This window comes from Vanacampus margaritifer, chromosome 9, assembly GCF_051991255.1.
Source record: "Vanacampus margaritifer isolate UIUO_Vmar chromosome 9, RoL_Vmar_1.0, whole genome shotgun sequence".
NCBI lineage: Eukaryota > Metazoa > Chordata > Actinopteri > Syngnathiformes > Syngnathidae > Vanacampus > Vanacampus margaritifer.
Genome location: NC_135440.1, coordinates 18,425,008 through 18,442,110, shown reverse-complemented (window position 1 = coordinate 18,442,110; position 17,103 = coordinate 18,425,008). Strand labels below are relative to the sequence as shown.

The 17,103-nt window shown below is 42.1% G+C and overlaps 1 protein-coding gene across 6 annotated transcripts in view; it reads left to right on the top strand.

Annotated features, from left to right (window-relative positions):
- The window catches only part of cgna (cingulin a), a 33,773-nt gene extending 17,347 nt beyond the window's left edge, over positions 1-16,426 (top strand). Inside the window, exons 1-21 of one of the 6 annotated variants that reach the window (XM_077574689.1) lie at positions 1,136-1,333; positions 5,451-6,094; positions 6,185-6,282; positions 6,358-6,449; positions 6,835-6,904; positions 6,994-7,086; positions 7,518-7,639; positions 7,817-7,928; positions 8,016-8,228; positions 8,746-8,894; positions 9,830-9,950; positions 10,039-10,251; positions 10,357-10,578; positions 10,649-10,897; positions 11,186-11,356; positions 11,444-11,605; positions 13,571-13,744; positions 13,827-13,945; positions 14,788-14,896; positions 14,986-15,149; positions 15,664-16,423. In XM_077574689.1, the coding sequence (XP_077430815.1) occupies positions 5,461-6,094; positions 6,185-6,282; positions 6,358-6,449; positions 6,835-6,904; positions 6,994-7,086; positions 7,518-7,639; positions 7,817-7,928; positions 8,016-8,228; positions 8,746-8,894; positions 9,830-9,950; positions 10,039-10,251; positions 10,357-10,578; positions 10,649-10,897; positions 11,186-11,356; positions 11,444-11,605; positions 13,571-13,744; positions 13,827-13,945; positions 14,788-14,896; positions 14,986-15,149; positions 15,664-15,799 (3,423 nt within the window). In that variant the 5' untranslated portion in view covers positions 1,136-1,333; positions 5,451-5,460 and the 3' untranslated portion in view covers positions 15,800-16,423. Of the gene's footprint in view, positions 1-13; positions 163-1,135; positions 1,334-5,450; positions 6,450-6,834; positions 6,905-6,993; positions 7,087-7,517; positions 7,640-7,816; positions 7,929-8,015; positions 8,229-8,745; positions 8,895-9,829; positions 9,951-10,038; positions 10,252-10,356; positions 10,579-10,648; positions 10,898-11,185; positions 11,357-11,443; positions 11,606-13,570; positions 13,745-13,826; positions 13,946-14,787; positions 14,897-14,985; positions 15,150-15,663 lie in introns of those variants that run through there. The other 5 variants (XM_077574687.1, XM_077574686.1, XM_077574684.1 and 2 more) reach the window with 5 other exon arrangements.
- The last annotated feature ends 677 nt before the right edge of the window (positions 16,427-17,103 follow it).

Below are 17,103 nucleotides of genomic sequence, written 5' to 3'. Positions count from 1 at the left end.
TCCGCCAGATGGGTGTTCCTCCTGGTGCGCCTTGAGTGTCATCGACAGGTTATTTGGACCCAAGTAACAACTATCCTCTCAGCTTGAAGAGAAGCCTTTTCAGAGCGAACACTCGAAAAAACTGGAAGATTTTCTTGGAACCAAGTGAAGAGCCCATTACCGGTATGTGATACGCTACGTCCAGCTTACCCAGCACAGTAAATGAGTAAAGTGAAAAGGAAAGTTGTGCGAAGACTTTTTGGGAAGTCCTTTTTTTAATATATATATATATGGGGCGTGGCTAACTAGAGTGGGCGGGGTTGTAGGGTGACTAAAGCCTAACCGTGTCACACTTTTAAGTACTTGCATAAATAGACAATGACATTTGCACCAGCACCAGCACCAGCTAATGACATCCATTGTAAGATTAAAAAAGAAAGAAAAATCGCACTTAAAGCTCAAATCTTTAGTTTTGATTGATACTGCACGTGAATGATAGTATTCTGATTATTATTATTATTTTATTGTAGTTTGTAATATAAAACTGCATTAGATATTAACGAGCTGTTGCCAATAATTTGGTTGTATCATGCAGCAAAACAGGGTAAACAAAATACTAGAAAAGGTTTACTCTATAGTAATCAGGAACTTTTAATTGAAATTACTGTTGTTGCACAACAGATTCATTTGCATGTAATAATCGTGATTCCTATTTAAAACATTTGAATATTCTTTTTTTGTACAATATTTTGTTTTTGTGTTTTTATTTTTGTTTATGAAACTGAACAAAAACTCAGTTGCAGACGCCTCGAATGAGAACGTGCGTGTGCTGATTTGAATGTCGACAAAGACAAAGTAAATAATTGCGCCATCTCCTGGTTAAAAAGGCGAAACTAACAGGGTTTAGTCAGTCTTTAGTCATCTAAGTGCACTTGTCTCGAAAACTGATTATCTTTATTTTATGTTTATTGCTCTTTCAGGAAATTACTCACAAGTGATCCTGTTAATGTAAAAGTCAGAGTACTGTATTAGCGTACTGTATTATAAATCAGGTCAAATGATTGTTTTCGAGATTTAGCCAATAGAAGACACGGTCTCCGACCAGGGTTCCGCCTACTTTTTTTGCCGTTCGCCCAATCAGATCGCTTCTTCCGGAGAGGCTGGGCGGGCTCGTTCCATCCCAGACGAAGGTAACAGGTTGCTCCCGACGCCGCACAATGAACTTCTTTCAAAGTCAATTTGAGACTCTTTCGTGCGTGTTTTCGGATGCGAGGCCGTGAAAATACACTCAATATTCAACACGGGAAGCAACAGCAGTGACGCAGACGAGCAGGGAACGCGGCAGGAGTACGAGGTAACTTTTTTTGTTTTGTTTTGCGGTGACGTTCATTATTGTCAGACAGTAAAGCAAACGAGCTGTCATTGACCTGTTTTTTTTCTAGCTCATTTTCTATCATGTATAGAGACTTTTTAAAGTCACTAATTGTCGTTTTTGGGTGGTTAGCTGACGCCATTTGAATCGTTAGAACAGTGATTAACAGTGACTAACTCCGCTTTGGATGAATTCTTCTGTCACGTCAGCTCACGTTTATAATATATATTTAGTATGTGGCTTATTATAATTGCGTCAAAACAGTTTTAAAACATTCAAAGAACACAATAGGGTAATAGCATTTGGAAGGAGGGAGAAATAAAGCAGCCCACCTGTTGTCTCTTGGGCATTTATGAGGTGTAAAAAACAACAACGAGACAATATATGTAAGTTGTTTAATTTACCTATTTGGGGCAGCCATTTTGTAATCGATATTCCATGTTGTACAATTAATCACTGCACCAGTGAAATCCATCGAAGTGATGGTGGTTAGTATTTCTGGTCATGGAAATAAAGTGGTTATCAGCAGGTGTTTAAGTGGTCAAATAGTCAGATAAATGTCAGTCTCATAATCTCTCACACACATGAGGGACGTATATGAGAGAGTATAAAAGGAACGTGGGAAAGAGGAGCACGTGTATGTCTAAAATGTGTCATTTGTGCACTAGTTGGTTACATTGAAGCTCCCTCTGTGCCAGTGACTGTATTTAACATGAATAAATGGCTGTTTGTTGTGGACGACAAAATGGAGGGAGGCTCGTTTGTATCAGTGAGTGATAGTTATCTTTATATAACTGCATTTTTGTCACCATTTAACATTCAAATATTGATCTGATTGCTTTATTGGTTAATGGGTGTCATTCTGAACTTTACGCACTTCCAGCAGGTGACTCATTGATGTGACGATGTGAACGACACAAAACAATGCTGTGGTTTCGCTTTGCTCCACACCTTTTTTTTAATCACACAATCAAATTTTCCTGCAATTTAAAACAAGAAGAATGTGTCAGAGTTCAGTTGGTGAGTTCGTCAAGAGTGACTGGTTCAGTGAGCATCAAAGGATGAACTTTTTTTTTGCTTTTTTAAAATTTGGCCTTTAAAGACTTTTTGCAACATTTGACTACATTTATCTGTGCTGCTGTCACAGAACGCCAGCATACTTCACCAGTTAAGTGAGTATCAAAGAATTCTGAGTTTTGCTTTTTATTTATCTTTTCCATCCATTCTCTGCTGCTTTTCTAGGGTCAGGTCGCGGGGGCAGCAGCTTAAGCAGGGAAGCCCTGACTTCCCTTTCCCCAATAGAGCTAAACAATTTTGAAAAATCGAATGTAATTGTGTCCAAACTAGTGTGACATAAACAAATTAGTAAATGATAATCCAGATTACAACAATATTGTAAGCAAATCTGTGGCTTTATCACTACAACTTTTCATATTTCATGAAACAATATGTAAACGTGGACTGCACATCTTAAGCAATGAGTACTTGACATCTCAGTATTGCTCCAAAATTGGATCTCAGTTTTTCATCTCTGACAACTGTCAAATTCAGAAGTTTCATTTGAGCTGACCTTATTATTGAAACCTGGTCGTTTTGTAAAAACCTTATGGTACATACAGTATACGATATCCCTTAAGTACTGGATATTGCTCAACAACATACATTGTGGTTGTTTGTTTTAGTCTGAAAATGAGAGATTTGCAAACAAAGACCCCTGGTTGTCGTCATGAGAAGGGGAATGAACAAGCACGGGAGGGGAGGGAAGGGGGGGGGAATCTCTTGTTTTGGCATTCTCAGAATTACTGCCCTTGTTTTCCGCCCCACATCAGCTGGACAATAAGATGAGTCCCCCCATCGCCCTTGTCCCTCTCTGAACGGCTTCTCAATGTCATGGATTGGATGATGAGCACATATGAAGTGTCATCACTGCATTTAAACTTTTAATACTTAACTCTAACATTATGGGAGCATCATGGCCCCTGATTGGCCGCTCACGTTCTGTCTTCTTATGTATCTTTATTCCATTGGTCAGCGTTGCATAGTGTTTGTTTGACCTTGCTGCAAAGACAGACCGGCTGCAGAACTCGTGCTCGGCTGCACAAATGCGATGCGACGCCGCTTCCTCTGCAGCTCCCAGAGGGCGAAAAAGAAATCGACTAACTGTGCACTAAATGTGATGATACAAAGTCACACCACAACCACTTAGATATTCTCAAAGGTCTTTCGTGCATTTTCTCAATTCCCCCAAACTTTCTCTTAAGTTATGCAACGTTCACAGTTTTCACTTTATAATTGAACGCCATGACTCTTATTCATTCTGCTTTCTCTTGGAACCTCAGTGTCAGATTCAGATTTTTTTTAGTGTTAACATGTATTTTCAAGTGACCTATATCTCATAACAATATGTTTATATTTAATGAGAGCATCCCTTATTTGCACACAGCCAGCAGGTAACTACATAAGTATCGTCATCAACACAGCAATGGCACAGAAGTGAAAAATAAATAATACAAATATTAAATGTTACAGTTTAATTTCATCTGGACTGACTTTTCTCCCAATTGGTTTTTATTGAAGGTAACGTCAAACAATATTTAACCATATTTAATGCGCGATATGTCTACTGTAGTTTTGATATACCGCAGGTGGTAGTGTCATTCCCGTGTGTCCATTGTTTAGTTCGACACTCACGTACAGTAACCGTATACAGTGTGTCATAGGTCAGTGTATAACTTGTCAGGCTCACTTTGACAGCGTATACAATCTGTCCTTTTATACTGAGGTGAAGTTGTCCCATCAACTATGGGAAGTTGAGCTGCAGTCTTCATTGCTACCGCATTTTGTACTCTATCGTGCTGCCCTAACTGATTAAATTATTGTATACTAGATCCGCTAGATCGAGGAGATTATGTCATGTCAAATGGCCTTTTTTTTTTTTTTTTAAACTGTGTGGACACAAAAAATTAAACAGGGATGAAATGGCCCAAACCCTACATGTGACAATACTGTCAGTGTTTTGCCCTCATTCACATTCCGAGAGTTGCATTCAAATGTAACAAGGTGTTTTTGCGTAAGCGATCCGTAGCAGACAGCTCTGTGTGCCAAACAACGACGTGATTGTTACTTCTTGTTGTGACTTTGGGTCTGTGAGAGAAACAGAGTATTCAACACAGAAACCTTCAACTCGCCGTTGATAAATCTCTGAATCCACTTTGGCTCTTTTACCTTGAAAGAGGGAGTGGAAGGTAGTGAGTTTAGAGGTCACCAAGGGAGTGCTTTAAAAGGATTTAGCCATTTGTTTTACACAAGAAGGAGATCACAAGAGTTACCTAGTGTGAGTCTTGCATGATCAGTCAGTATAAGAATAGACATGTCTACGTGATGACTTTGTAAACCTGCTAAGTAACACTCATATTGGATCAATATGTGAAGTGTGGAGAGATGTAAGGAGATTGAAAAGTGGTTAAATGAGCAACAACAGGAGAAAGTTTGCTTTGGTTGTCTGTAAAGGAGGTCTAAAGAGACAGATTGCTAAAGTATGTGGCCTGGTTGCTCGGCTCAGGCGAAAGTGATACATGGGTGTATGCTTTCAGGTTAATCACTAATGCGGCGCACCGAGGACAAAGTCCACACAAGCAGCAAGTGTTACTGTGTTTGAACCTTGTATCCTTTAGCTGCTGTTTGTCAGGCAAAGTTTGGACTTCTCAGGATTGTTGGAAGACGAGGTATTGTTTATGGTACAGTATTTTGATTTGCACATTTGAGGGATTCATTGCAACGCTGCTCAGCTCAAAATTTGAATGCAAAAAGTGACCAGGGAAAATTTGTTTTTATTGTTTAATCACTTGCTCTAACTGCCACTGTAGCTTTAACATTCGTAACTGTCACATACATAAAAAAAAAAGTAGATCAACACTATTTGGCGTAGTGGTTCCATTGTGCTGTGCTGTAATTTATTGTAAAATAAGATTTTAAGTGGATATTCATGTAATTCAGATGTTTTCTCCTTTATTATACTGTATGTTTAGATAATCTGTCAATTAAATTCACCAATCTAGTTTCAATGAAGAGTTCACATTTTATTTGCTTTTCACCCCAGTGTTGACATCATGAATACATCATCCTCCGGGCAGAGGGCTCCGGTGGACCACGGTGTCCAGATCCGCTTCATCAATGACCTGCATGACCCCCGAGGATTAGGAGGTGGCCAACATGGGTCTCAAGCCAAGCCCAAGTCTCAGTCCTCCTCCAAGTATGGCGTGGCGGTCCGGGTGCAGGGCATTGCCGGCCAGCCGTACGTTGTCCTGAAAGACGGCAAGAAGGGGGACTCCTACGGAGTTCAGCTCAGGACTGAGTCCAATTCTGGCTACAGTAGCCTCCCTCGCAGGAGGGAGAAGGGCGAGCTAGCAGCACAGGGGGCAGATGATGGAGGGGGGCTACGTCGGGCCCAATCCCACGGATCACTCCTGGACAGAGACGGGGAGGGGGGGACTGGCGATCAGGATTTTCAGCTGTCTAGACCTCCAGGGGACGGAAAATCCGGCAGCTATGGCAACCTGGACAGCGGGCTGGGAGTACGAGGGGAAAGAGAAGCGGCTCACAATATGTGGGATGGTTCCTATAAGGCAAAAGTGAACGGCTCAGTGGGTTCACTGAGTGAGAGACGGCACTTTTCAAGCCCGCCTCAGCAGGGACCCGCTGTCAACCACTTGGTGAACAGGTTTGACAATGGTAGAAGCGCAGGTCAGCAGCATGGCTTATCGCCTTCCCAGGATGCTCGAGGCGCGCACGCACGCACCACCACCAACCACTATGTTTCGCCCTCGTCCTCAGCTCACAGCAGCCCGGGACGCAGCCAGAATGTTCCCACCAACGCTCCCGCACACTCGGCTCATCAGCAGCGATATGTTGCCGTGGAGACAGAGCCACGCGTGAGAATGACTTTTATTAGAGGGTCTGTACTTTTCGCCTCATTTCAAGAATCGTTTTCTTCTCTTTGTCTTAAGGTTACCCCTGACCTTTTGCTAGACCAGAGCGCAGAGATGAGCAGGGAGGAGGAGCAGATCATGCAGACCATATATAGCATCCTCAGAGAAGGGTACACACTGCACGCCTCCTTGTACACGCAATCCTTTTCTCCTCTTATAAATGATCATATTCATCCTATAAAATGTGATATTGCAGTATAATGTAAGTATATATTGATTTTCTTTTCATCTTAAGAGCTATCTAATCTTTAACATGAAGTAACTTAAAGTAAATTCTGCACATTTTTAAAGTAAAAATACAATTTGACCCCAGTCTCCACAAAATATACATTATTATTAAATTTATTGCTGCTAAATTTTGATGTGGACGTGTCTGCTGTGTTGCGACTGGAATTCTCCCAGTACAAACTTTCCAACTAAGTGGTGGTCATTAATCACGTGTTAAACATTTTTTTAATATATAAATATTTTTCTTTCCTTTGCTCTCTTCCTCAGGACCATGGAGAGTGATGTTGCCATCAAGCACAAAGTCAAAATGATCTGTCAGCGGATTCAGAACCTTCAGGTCTGCTTTTTTTTTTCAGATTGATGCTTATACACTTCTGTTGCTCTGCTTAAAGAGTAAACCTTTCCTCACACATTTGTCTTCATCAGAATAAAGAAGCGCCCTTGGACTTGATTAGAGAAAAGAGGGAGCTTAAGAGGAAGGTGGCGGAGCTGCAGAGTGCCTTGCAGGAGGACCGAAGGGTAGGTGGAGCGCGCACACACTCAAACACTTATGCAGGTCTCCTTGAAAAACCAACAGCAGCTCAGAAAAGAATGACGTTGTGAGTGGGATTCCACTTTAAGTGTTTATGCCTTTTTAACAACCAGGAGGGCTTGGTATACTGTGGAGTGTGCTTCAAATTAATCCTCGGATTAATCCTTGAAATCCTCTGCGTTGGTCAGAGGTGCACAGACACAAGAATGTAACTTCAGTAATGACTCATTACATATTGTCTTAAGGAAGTTGGGCGGGTCTTAATCTCTAATAGCCCATAATAACTTAATCCCAGTTGCGTATTGATCTTTGGGTAATAGCCAGCAGCTTTAACATTTGTTATAGGCTTATTGTTTGACGCTTGGATGCCATCTTGGTCCAGTGTTCTTATTAAGTTATCATCTCTGCTTGTGTGCAGGGCTCCCTTAACCGATCCGATAAAGCTTTGAAAGATGAGCTGGACTCCTGTTTGGATGCAAATATGCAACTGGAGGAAACGCTGGCCCGGAAGAAGAAAGAACTCAATGAAACCCAGTCTGAGTGAGGAACACAATATTCACACACACACATACACGCAGAGAGGAGGTGCCGCTTTACAAATAGTTGATACCACCATGTGTCGTGTTATACATTTTTACCACAAAAACACAGTAGACATATCATCTATAAGTCTGCATATTATGATTGAGTTGAAATAGAAAATGTTTTCCCTTGCAGACTGACTCAGCTGCGCATAGAAAGAGAAAATGCAGAGGGTCGCGCCAGAGCGATGGAGGACCAGCTGGCCGAGCTCCAAGATGAACTGAGAAGAGAAAATGACAACAAGACGGTACAACAACATCAACACTCACATACAGTTGCAATTTACCTTGACGGGCGCTTTATGAATACGAAATCTCCCGGGGATGTTTTCCAGGACATGGTGACTGTGGAGGCTGAGATGATGGAGGCCTGCCGCCTGAAGCAAAAGCTGGAGGAGGCGCTGCGGCAGCGCGAGAGGGAGCTGACGGCACTGAAGGGAGCACTGAAGGATGAGGTGGCCACGCACGATAAGGAGATCGAGGCTCTCCGAGAGCAGTACAGCGTTGACATGGAGAAACTGAGGAGCAGCATGGAGCAGGTGTCCCAGGTACACGTGCACACACACATTCTTACACAGGCACCAGATGAAGCGTTATTGGAATTCACATCAATTTTATTGATTCATTTGAGCTTCAACAACAAATATATGCATGCAGTATGTCAACTCATTTTATGTTACTTTGTCAGAGTTTTAATTAATTTACTAAAGATTGTATTTACATGCATGTTATGATTGTAAGACCGAAGAACAAAAAAAACATACTTTTATTATTTCAGTGGAAGATAAAAATGTGAGCAAAAATTGGTATGAGAATGAATAAAGCAAATGTTGTAAGGTAAAAAAAAAAAAAAGAAGAGTAACACCTGTTTTGAATTTGTCGTTGTTATTTGCCTTTTCTGTTACCGAAGAAGGGAAGAATCAATTACAATCGGTAATTGGATTTTTGTGAAAACATTGCACACGCCATATCGCCCGCCCCTAAAATGGCTCGTAGGGTTTTCATCTCACACTCAGGCATTGTCACCTGTACCTGACTTGCTTAATCTCTTCTCCTCTCTGTCAGTCTCACGCTGGGATCGAGGCTGAGCGCTTGCGTATCAATTCGTCAGTTCGTACTCTACAGCAGCAGTTAGAGGACTGCAGGGACGAGAGCGGCCACTGGATGGAGCAGTTTCACAACACTAGGGATGAACTTCGGTCTACAAAACAAGCGTAAGTTGAAAGATTTTATAGAAAGATTGCCTTGGTTTCAATGTCTGTTCTGCACTTGCTGTCTAATTTATGTATTCATATCCATATCTTTCCTTTCCTCCTACTTGCTCAATGTTTCTGCCTATCTTTGTCAGAGAGCCAACCAGCAACCACGAAGCAGCGTGAGAGTCACTAGTTGTGCAGTTTTGTGTGTAGATATGCAAATGTGTAACATCGATGCTCTCCAAACGTGAATCCATAATTTGTGACGAGTGTAAAGTTATGGGCCAATCCTGAACAAAAATTAAACAACACACTTTTTAAATATTTTGCTCCCTTTTTCCCCCCTTTTTTTCTGATGAAGCAAATTAAGATGCTGATTAGACGGCATGATTATTGCACAGGTGTGCCTTAGCCTGTCCATAATCAAAGGTAAAAAATGTGCAGTTTTACTATATTGTACTGAGGTGAATGGATTATCTCAGCAAAGGAGAAGTGCTCACTTTCACAGATTTGGACCGATTTGTGAGCAATATTCCAGAGTAGTGGGCCATAGGCAAAAAAAAAGTGTTGTTTATATTTTTGGTCATTATAATTGAGGCCTTTGTTTCAAATAGTTTTGTCAAAGACTGTGGATCATTTTAAACGTTGTCTGTTTAAATCTTCACTGTGTTTACGCCAAATGTTTTTAGCACGTGCTGTGTTGTGTGGATGCTCTTCCATTTGAATGTATTTAGCTTCAAAATTCCATTTACTGTAGACTTTGTCTGAAAAGATCTGTTCAGTGCAAACAGGGAATGTTGATTCCGTAATGACTGCTTTTGATCATTAACTCACATGATCTAATTTAATCCAACAGCTGCTAATCAAACAAATGATCATACATACACTACATGCATATACACGTGATCATACAAAAAATATGATTAGATTATGTTAATGTGTTAACATTTAAGACTCCTGCAAACCCGACTGGAGAAAGAGGAGAGTGAGGAGGAGCTGAAAGAGCTCCAGGACAAAATGAGCACTATGAAACAAAAGATGCCGGACCCCAACCAGACACAGACTCTAAACCAGGTGCAGGAGCGCACTCACACGCACGCTGAGGTTCACAGGAGTCTAAAAGAGAAATACAATAAATCTTGTTGGTCATGATCTTTTGCAGGAGCTTGAGCGACGCAGTGCTGATCTGCAGAAGACAAAGTCAGAGGTAGAGAAGCAAAAGACGGAATTTGACAAAAAGGTGATGGAGATCATCTCGTTAAAAAAACTTCATCAGGAGCAAGAGGCAGAACTAAAATATGAGATTGACCGTCTGAAGAACCAGTTGCAGAAGGCCAAGGATGAATTTGCCAAGGCCCAGGAGAAAAACAAAAAGGTTAGTTGCTAAAATGAAACCCAAATGACAGACCGAACGCTCTGTATACTGTACACTCAAATCATTTGTTTCTATATTCTCTTCCCTTGTTATTCTGTCCCACAGCTCCCAGACCCATCCGCCATCTCAGAACTGGAGCAGAAGCTCAGTGAAGCACAAAATGAAGCCAGCCAGCTCAAAGCAAAACTGTCATCAGCCGAGGACGAATTGGAAGCCAGTAAAGCCCGCTTAAGTAGATCTCAGGCGGACCTTCAGTCTTTAGAAGATGCCCAGAAGGAACAGACTGAGTCCCAAACACGTCTCAAAGACAAACTATCTCGGTTAGAGGTGAGAGCTCCTCCTTAAAGCCTAAAATCAATCACAGCGATTGCGCTAAACTCGACCGCGGGGTTTTCAGGCTCAACTGCTGACCACCAACGCACAGAGCTCAGAGACTGAGCTCGCCCTCCACAATGAAGTGAGAGGCCTGAGAACCGAGCTGGATGAGGCGAAGCGAAAAGCCTCCCGCCAAACACAGGAGCTCCGTGAACTCAGTCAGCGTGTGGAGGATGCTGAGAAAGATAAGGAAGAGCTCAAGCAGGCCATCAATCAGATGGAGGAGCTCAAGCGACAGCAGGAGAGAGCTCTGGAGAAAATCAACAAGGAGGTGGGAAGGAGGGACAAAAATAAATATTATTGCCTCTTGATAAAGGTCTTCTTTTTATTCTGTGTATTAAAGGGGTTTGATATTCAAATATCCTGATGTTTTAAATTTTATTTCTCACACATTTGCTGTGATTATCTTTAGCAAAATGTGATATTGTAGTGTATTGGGTCACTCTGCAAACCCCACTGCTACAGGATGCTCCCTAGTCAACACAAAGCACCAAAATAATCCCCTTCTCATCCCTGCTTTGCCCTCTCTCTCCCCCCACCCCTCTTGTCTCGCTGTCAGTTTGAGTCTCTCGCTGAGTCCTCAAGAGGCGAAGTGCAAGGTCTCAAGGTTCAACTGGAGGAGCAGAGAGAGCGCGCACGCAAGGAAATGCAGGACGTGCAACGTCACGGTAGCGACGCTCAAACCGAACTGGACAGAAGTCACACAAATCTGAGGCGACTGGAGGAGGAGGTGGGCGCCAAACACAAACGGGTCAAAAAGTGTGATGATCAGTGAGTTTGGCGTGACCGTGCCTAATATGACTGCAACTCCGTGCAGCTGTCACGACAGAAGAAGGAGCTCCTGCTCGCATGCGAGGAGAGGGACAACCACCAGCTGGATAAAGAGATGCTCACCAACAGACTGCGCCACCTGGAGGCAGCGCATGAGGCGGACAAGAACAGCCTCAACGAGAAGACCAGGGAGATTCGTATCCTGGAGGTAAAATATGTGCATCTGTTTGTTTCTCTGTTTGGGATGCGAGGGGATTGAAGCATGCAAAAAGAGAATATAAACAGTGCTAGTGGGATAAGCCATATGGGGCCCTCAAGCTACCATTTTCAGTGTCACTTAGCTGGAATGCAAGAACTGATTTCACTCAAGCTAACCCATGAATTGGGTGACGGTTTGTATGAAAAAAAAATAACACAACTGACTTTTGATGGTACTTCAGAAACTGTATGTTGGGAATAATTCTAAATCAGTAGGGTTCTTGCTTGGTTACAGGTTGACGTCACATCTGATGACGGTTCAACCTCAATTTTTTATTCATATTTATCTCCAAACTTTTGGTAGGTCTTTAAGTTATAAGACATTAGTAGCATTCCAATGTTGATGTTGTAATCCTCTCCGGAAGTTTGGCAATGTGTTGAAAATTGAACCAGTCAGAACATGACATAGACAAATATTTTGTGGTTGCACTTCATATTTAAATCATTCAAACCTAAAAACGTGAGAACAAGTTTTTAATACTTTTTCCTTCACTCCCCAAAACGTATATATACATGTTTAAAAATAAATAAATAAATGTTTAATGCAAAGTAGGCTTTGATGCAGCTTCTGACATGAAGAGGTGGCAAAACTGCCAGCAGATGGCAACAGAGTATAAGAGATTAACCAGGACCATGTTGCAATAAGCTCTTTTTGCAAGTGTTTTCACCAGGAATGTGAATATTGATCAAACATAGCTTTATTCTAATGCTAATTACAGAAACAGATACATTTTTTTTCCTGAAGAAAGAAGAGACTCTAATCTTTCTTTTCTTAGGTTCCATGTTTTTATAGCAATAGAACACAAAATTCTGTGGGTCTTGCAAAATCAGTAAAACAGCCGGTAGCGAAGGGGATTGCTTCAGTGAAAATGGCTTGAAGTGAATGAGTTAAAGAATAAACATAGTAGAGATAATAATAATAATACATTTGTAATGCACTTTATATTTCAACAATCTCAGAGTAAAAAAAACAAAAACAAACAAACACAAAAAGTGTAGCAAAAAGAAAAGTTTTAAGAGCCCGTTTAAAAATGTCAATAGGCTGCGGCGCCCTCAGGCGGTCAGGGAGAGCATTCCACAGCCTCGGAGCCACCGAGAAGAAGGCCCGATCGCTCTTAGTGTGGAGCTTGGTTTTGGGGGCTTGAAGGAGGTTTGGGGATGTAGAACGGAGGGTTTGTGAGGAGGCTTTTGAGGTATTGTGGGGCATGACCGTGAATGCACTGATGAGTGAGGAGGGAAACCTTGTATTCCATTTTGAGGGACACCGGGAGCCAATGCAGTGATTTCAGGATGGGGGTGATGTGGTCAAATTTGCGCACCCCCATCAGGATCCTGGCAGCACAGTTCTGGATGTACTGCAGTTTCTGGATGTTCTTGCCAGGAATCCCGATGAGGAGTGCATTGCAATAGGAGCAGATAAAGGCGTGGACGAGCTTCTCTGAATCTGCCAGGGACCGTGTACGACTAAGTTTCGCAATGTTTCTAAAATGGTAAGATGAGGTTTTACAGAGGGGTTCGATGTGTGTGACAAATGTGAGCTGAGGGTCCATTTTAACTCCAAGGTTAGTGACAGATGTGGAGAGAGGGATGCTTTGACCGGAAAAAGGTGATGCTGGTGATGGCAGAAGAGCGGAGCTGGTGTGGAGTGCCAATTTGAATGGCTTCTGATTTGGAGCTGTTTAATTGCAGAAAGTTATGCTTCATCCACACCTTTATCTCCTCCAGGCAGGCAGACAGTTTGGATGTTGGCAGGGGGATGGAAGAGGTGGGAGTTGTCCTTATATAGACGTGTGTATCATCAGCATAGAAGTGATAGGAAACCCTATATTTGCTGATGAGGTTTCCCAGGGGGACCCAATACCGAACCCTGAGGGACACCACAGGTGACAGTGTGTTGTGTGGTCCTCCCTTTCAGGACAAAGTGAAGCGCTTTGAGCTGGACCTGGAGGAGGAGAGGAGCAGCGCGGAGATGTTGACAGAGCGCATGTCCAGAAGCAGAGACCAGATTGACCAGCTGCGCTCCGAGCTCATGCAGGAGCGCTCATCCAAACAGGACCTTGAGTTGGACAAGAACGCCATGGAGAGACATGTGAGTCCACATTCAACAACTCATGATTTGGTTTTTGCTCTGTGTGTTGTCAGACTTGACTTATTTGGTTGTGTCGCTACAGCTCAAGGAGTTGAGGGGTCGCGTCGCCGACATGGAGGGCCAGTCTCGCTCCTCGGCTGGGGCCTCTCAGCTGGAGAGCAAAATCCAGGAGCTTGAGGAACGTCTGCGCTCTGAGGACAGGTACTGTTATCAGTAAATAATGCATGTTAATCAATTCTTCTTAATACTTTAACTGTACATTCTATTAAACATTCTAAGCTGTTACACATAACATTGCTCGACATATGATTTTTAACATTCTTAGCTGTCAGTCAAGTGTAAATAAGAAATGAATCGCTGACATAATGCCATCCGTCCATTACATCTTGGATTGGTCGATTGCAGGGCAGATACTGTAAAGACAAACAAGCATTCACACCTGTGGACAATCCTCAGTTTACCTATAATGCATTACGTTTTTTAAATGGAGGAAGTTAGGGTACATTGAGAAAACTCATGCAAAATCTGAGGGCCTCAGTCAAAATTTCAACAACTGCAAGGCAGACGTGTTAATCACTATCACAACGAAAACAAGTTAACCACTCATGTAATGGTAAATATATAAATGAAACAATATCTCTTGTAACAAGTAATATCAAATATAGTTGATAAACAGTTGGTGACTAATACTATTTGCTACATTTGACTGTTCATCTTATCTTAGAGGAGTATTAAATTGGCAGGATTTCCACCAAGGAATAGAGTTCTTTCTTTGCTATAAGTAAATGTATTGTGATACTTGGCCAATAAACCCACAAGAAGTGGAAATAGAGTACAATATAGAGTTGCATCATCTTTTTCAGTCTTTTTTTTGCCTTAATGCATGCAGGAGAGCATTTCCGGTTAAAATTCATCCCCGAAGGTGTTTGATTTTTTTCCTCACCAAACCTATCCAAAAATGCCTCTTAAGGGTCCTATTTTGCGGGCTAATGCAGAAGGGCCTACGTGTATGATCACTGTTGCTTCTCTATCCACTTGTGAAGGGAGAAGAATTCACTTTTGGCGTCTCAGCGTCGTCTGGAGAGGAAGCTTAAAGAGTTGAACATGTTGCTGGACGAGGAGAGAGAAGCACACACTGAACAGAAGGACCAGGTCAGCGCGCTTTTAATGTTTACCGGTACTTCTGACACAAGGGGGTGAGCACTCATCAACTGTCCCCCCCCCCCCCCCTCGCCTTGCAGCTTTCTCTAAAAGTGAAGGCTCTGAAGAGGCAGGTGGACGAGGGCGAGACGGAGTTGGAGAGGATTGACACGCTGAGGAGGAAGGCTCAGAGGGACATGGAGGAGCAGATGGAGCTGAAAGAAGCCTTGGAGTCGCGGGTCACCGCTTTGGAAACGGAACTCAAGTAAGCCTTCCCTTTTTTGGGTATCAACAGGTAGCTACTAACGGGTGTGTGAAGCAGCACAATAAACAGCACCTCTTTGCGTCACGACAAGTGAAAACACATGTGAATGACGCCATCACCCGGGCAATCAGATACCTTTATTGTGGTGTGCACTCCTCACACACCTGGAAGACATTTTCAGTGTGTGGGATGTGTTTCACAATGTGCTTAAAAGAATTTTCAACACATGCCGATCTAGTTGCATTACTCAGAAAGCCTCGGGGGATCATGTTTGAGTGTAGTTTCTCGCCATGGCCACCAGAGGGAGCTCTGTCAAGTCCCTGATTAACGTAGAAAGCGATAGCTCAAGACTTCTTAAAATAAAGCCAAATGCCATGTAAAGCCATTTTTTTTAAATGCAACTTTATATTGAGATTAATCACACTAATGCTCATACTTGACTTCAAAGTAAATAAATTATGCAGGAGGCTGCTCTAGAAAATGATCTAAATACACTGATTGTTATGCATTTCAGACGGAAAACCAAGGCCACCATGCGTCCCGCTTTGGACTCGTCTGCACTCAGCTCAGACGACGACGACAGCATTTTCGACTCGTCCAGCATCACGTCCATCCTCACCGAGGGCAACCTCCAGACCAGCTCTTGTTGAAAGCGGCGTAGCACGTGTTTTTAGCCGAGTTGGCTGAGGCAGTTGCACTACAGACCAGGAGGGAGTGTGATTAAGGTTAGTGGGGTGAGCGTTCGTCTCCACATGGGAGTGAATTGAAGGAAGCCAAACTTCCTGTGGGCTCAAGGTGGTTTCCTTAACAGCATACGTACTGTATATGCAAGCAATATTTGGTACAGAAGTAGACTGAAAATGAACCATAAGCACTGTTGCTGCTTCACTATTTCTTTATATAGTTGTTCTAATTTGAATGCAAAATAACAGCCAGTACTGTACATTTTCTATGCATTCCTTTTACATAAAGACAAACGACATGATGCCTTAAAACAGAAGTAATGATCAGGACAATTTTTGTAAATGTCTGTATTTAACACGCTATAGGTTAATTTTGTATCCAGTTTGAACAAATTAGCACGGAAGGACACTTGCTGCAATGTATTGTTGTTTTTTTTATATGTCAAATAAAGTATTAATATAGGTTTGTACTTTAATTGTGGGGGTCGTCAATGTATCACAATGCTGTTATTGCTGTTCGGACAAATATTTCCCAATGTTGCTCTCTTTTGTATTGCTTTTAGTAAAAAAAAAAAAAAATCTTCACTAAAAATGTTTTGTCATTTTTTTCATTATGTAATAATGGTAGTTGTGTGTATTTTAGGACATTTTTTGCATATTTGCGGTCATTTGACAGGATTACACATCCACTTACAGAACTAACTCCTACATGAGGGATGTGTAAGCTTTTTAGGAAGTCCTCACTCAATGCACAAAGGATTCAAAAAAAAAAAAAAAAAAGATCAAAGCATGAACCAGGAAGTTTTTGCTGGTTACGGACCACTTTCCGAGAGGACAGATTATACTGGATCAGGTGTTGCTGTCAATGCTATTGGAGGGCATGTTTGCTATCCAGGTCTGAGGCTGCCTCAGGCGCAGCTATCAAATGTCATCCAGTGTTGACAGTCTTATCACGTTCCAGTCACCTCATCAGTAAGCTGTGATGTGACAAAGCAGCTCGTTGCTGAGTATGTCTTTTTATTCATGTCAGAAACATTTCTTCCATCTTATAAATAACTCACTGTTCTAATCCGGTGTCGAATGATGCATTATAATGGATTTTAACATGACCTCATCTATGCCATGTTTTTTTGTTATAAATAAATGAGACCAAGATAGACATTTTAAAAGCTGCTAATGTGAACTATAGCCTGGAATTGAAACAAAACTGAAATATTTGAAAGGGGCCTATTTTGTGTGATTGCGTAAGTGTGCACACCCTCTTACAACAC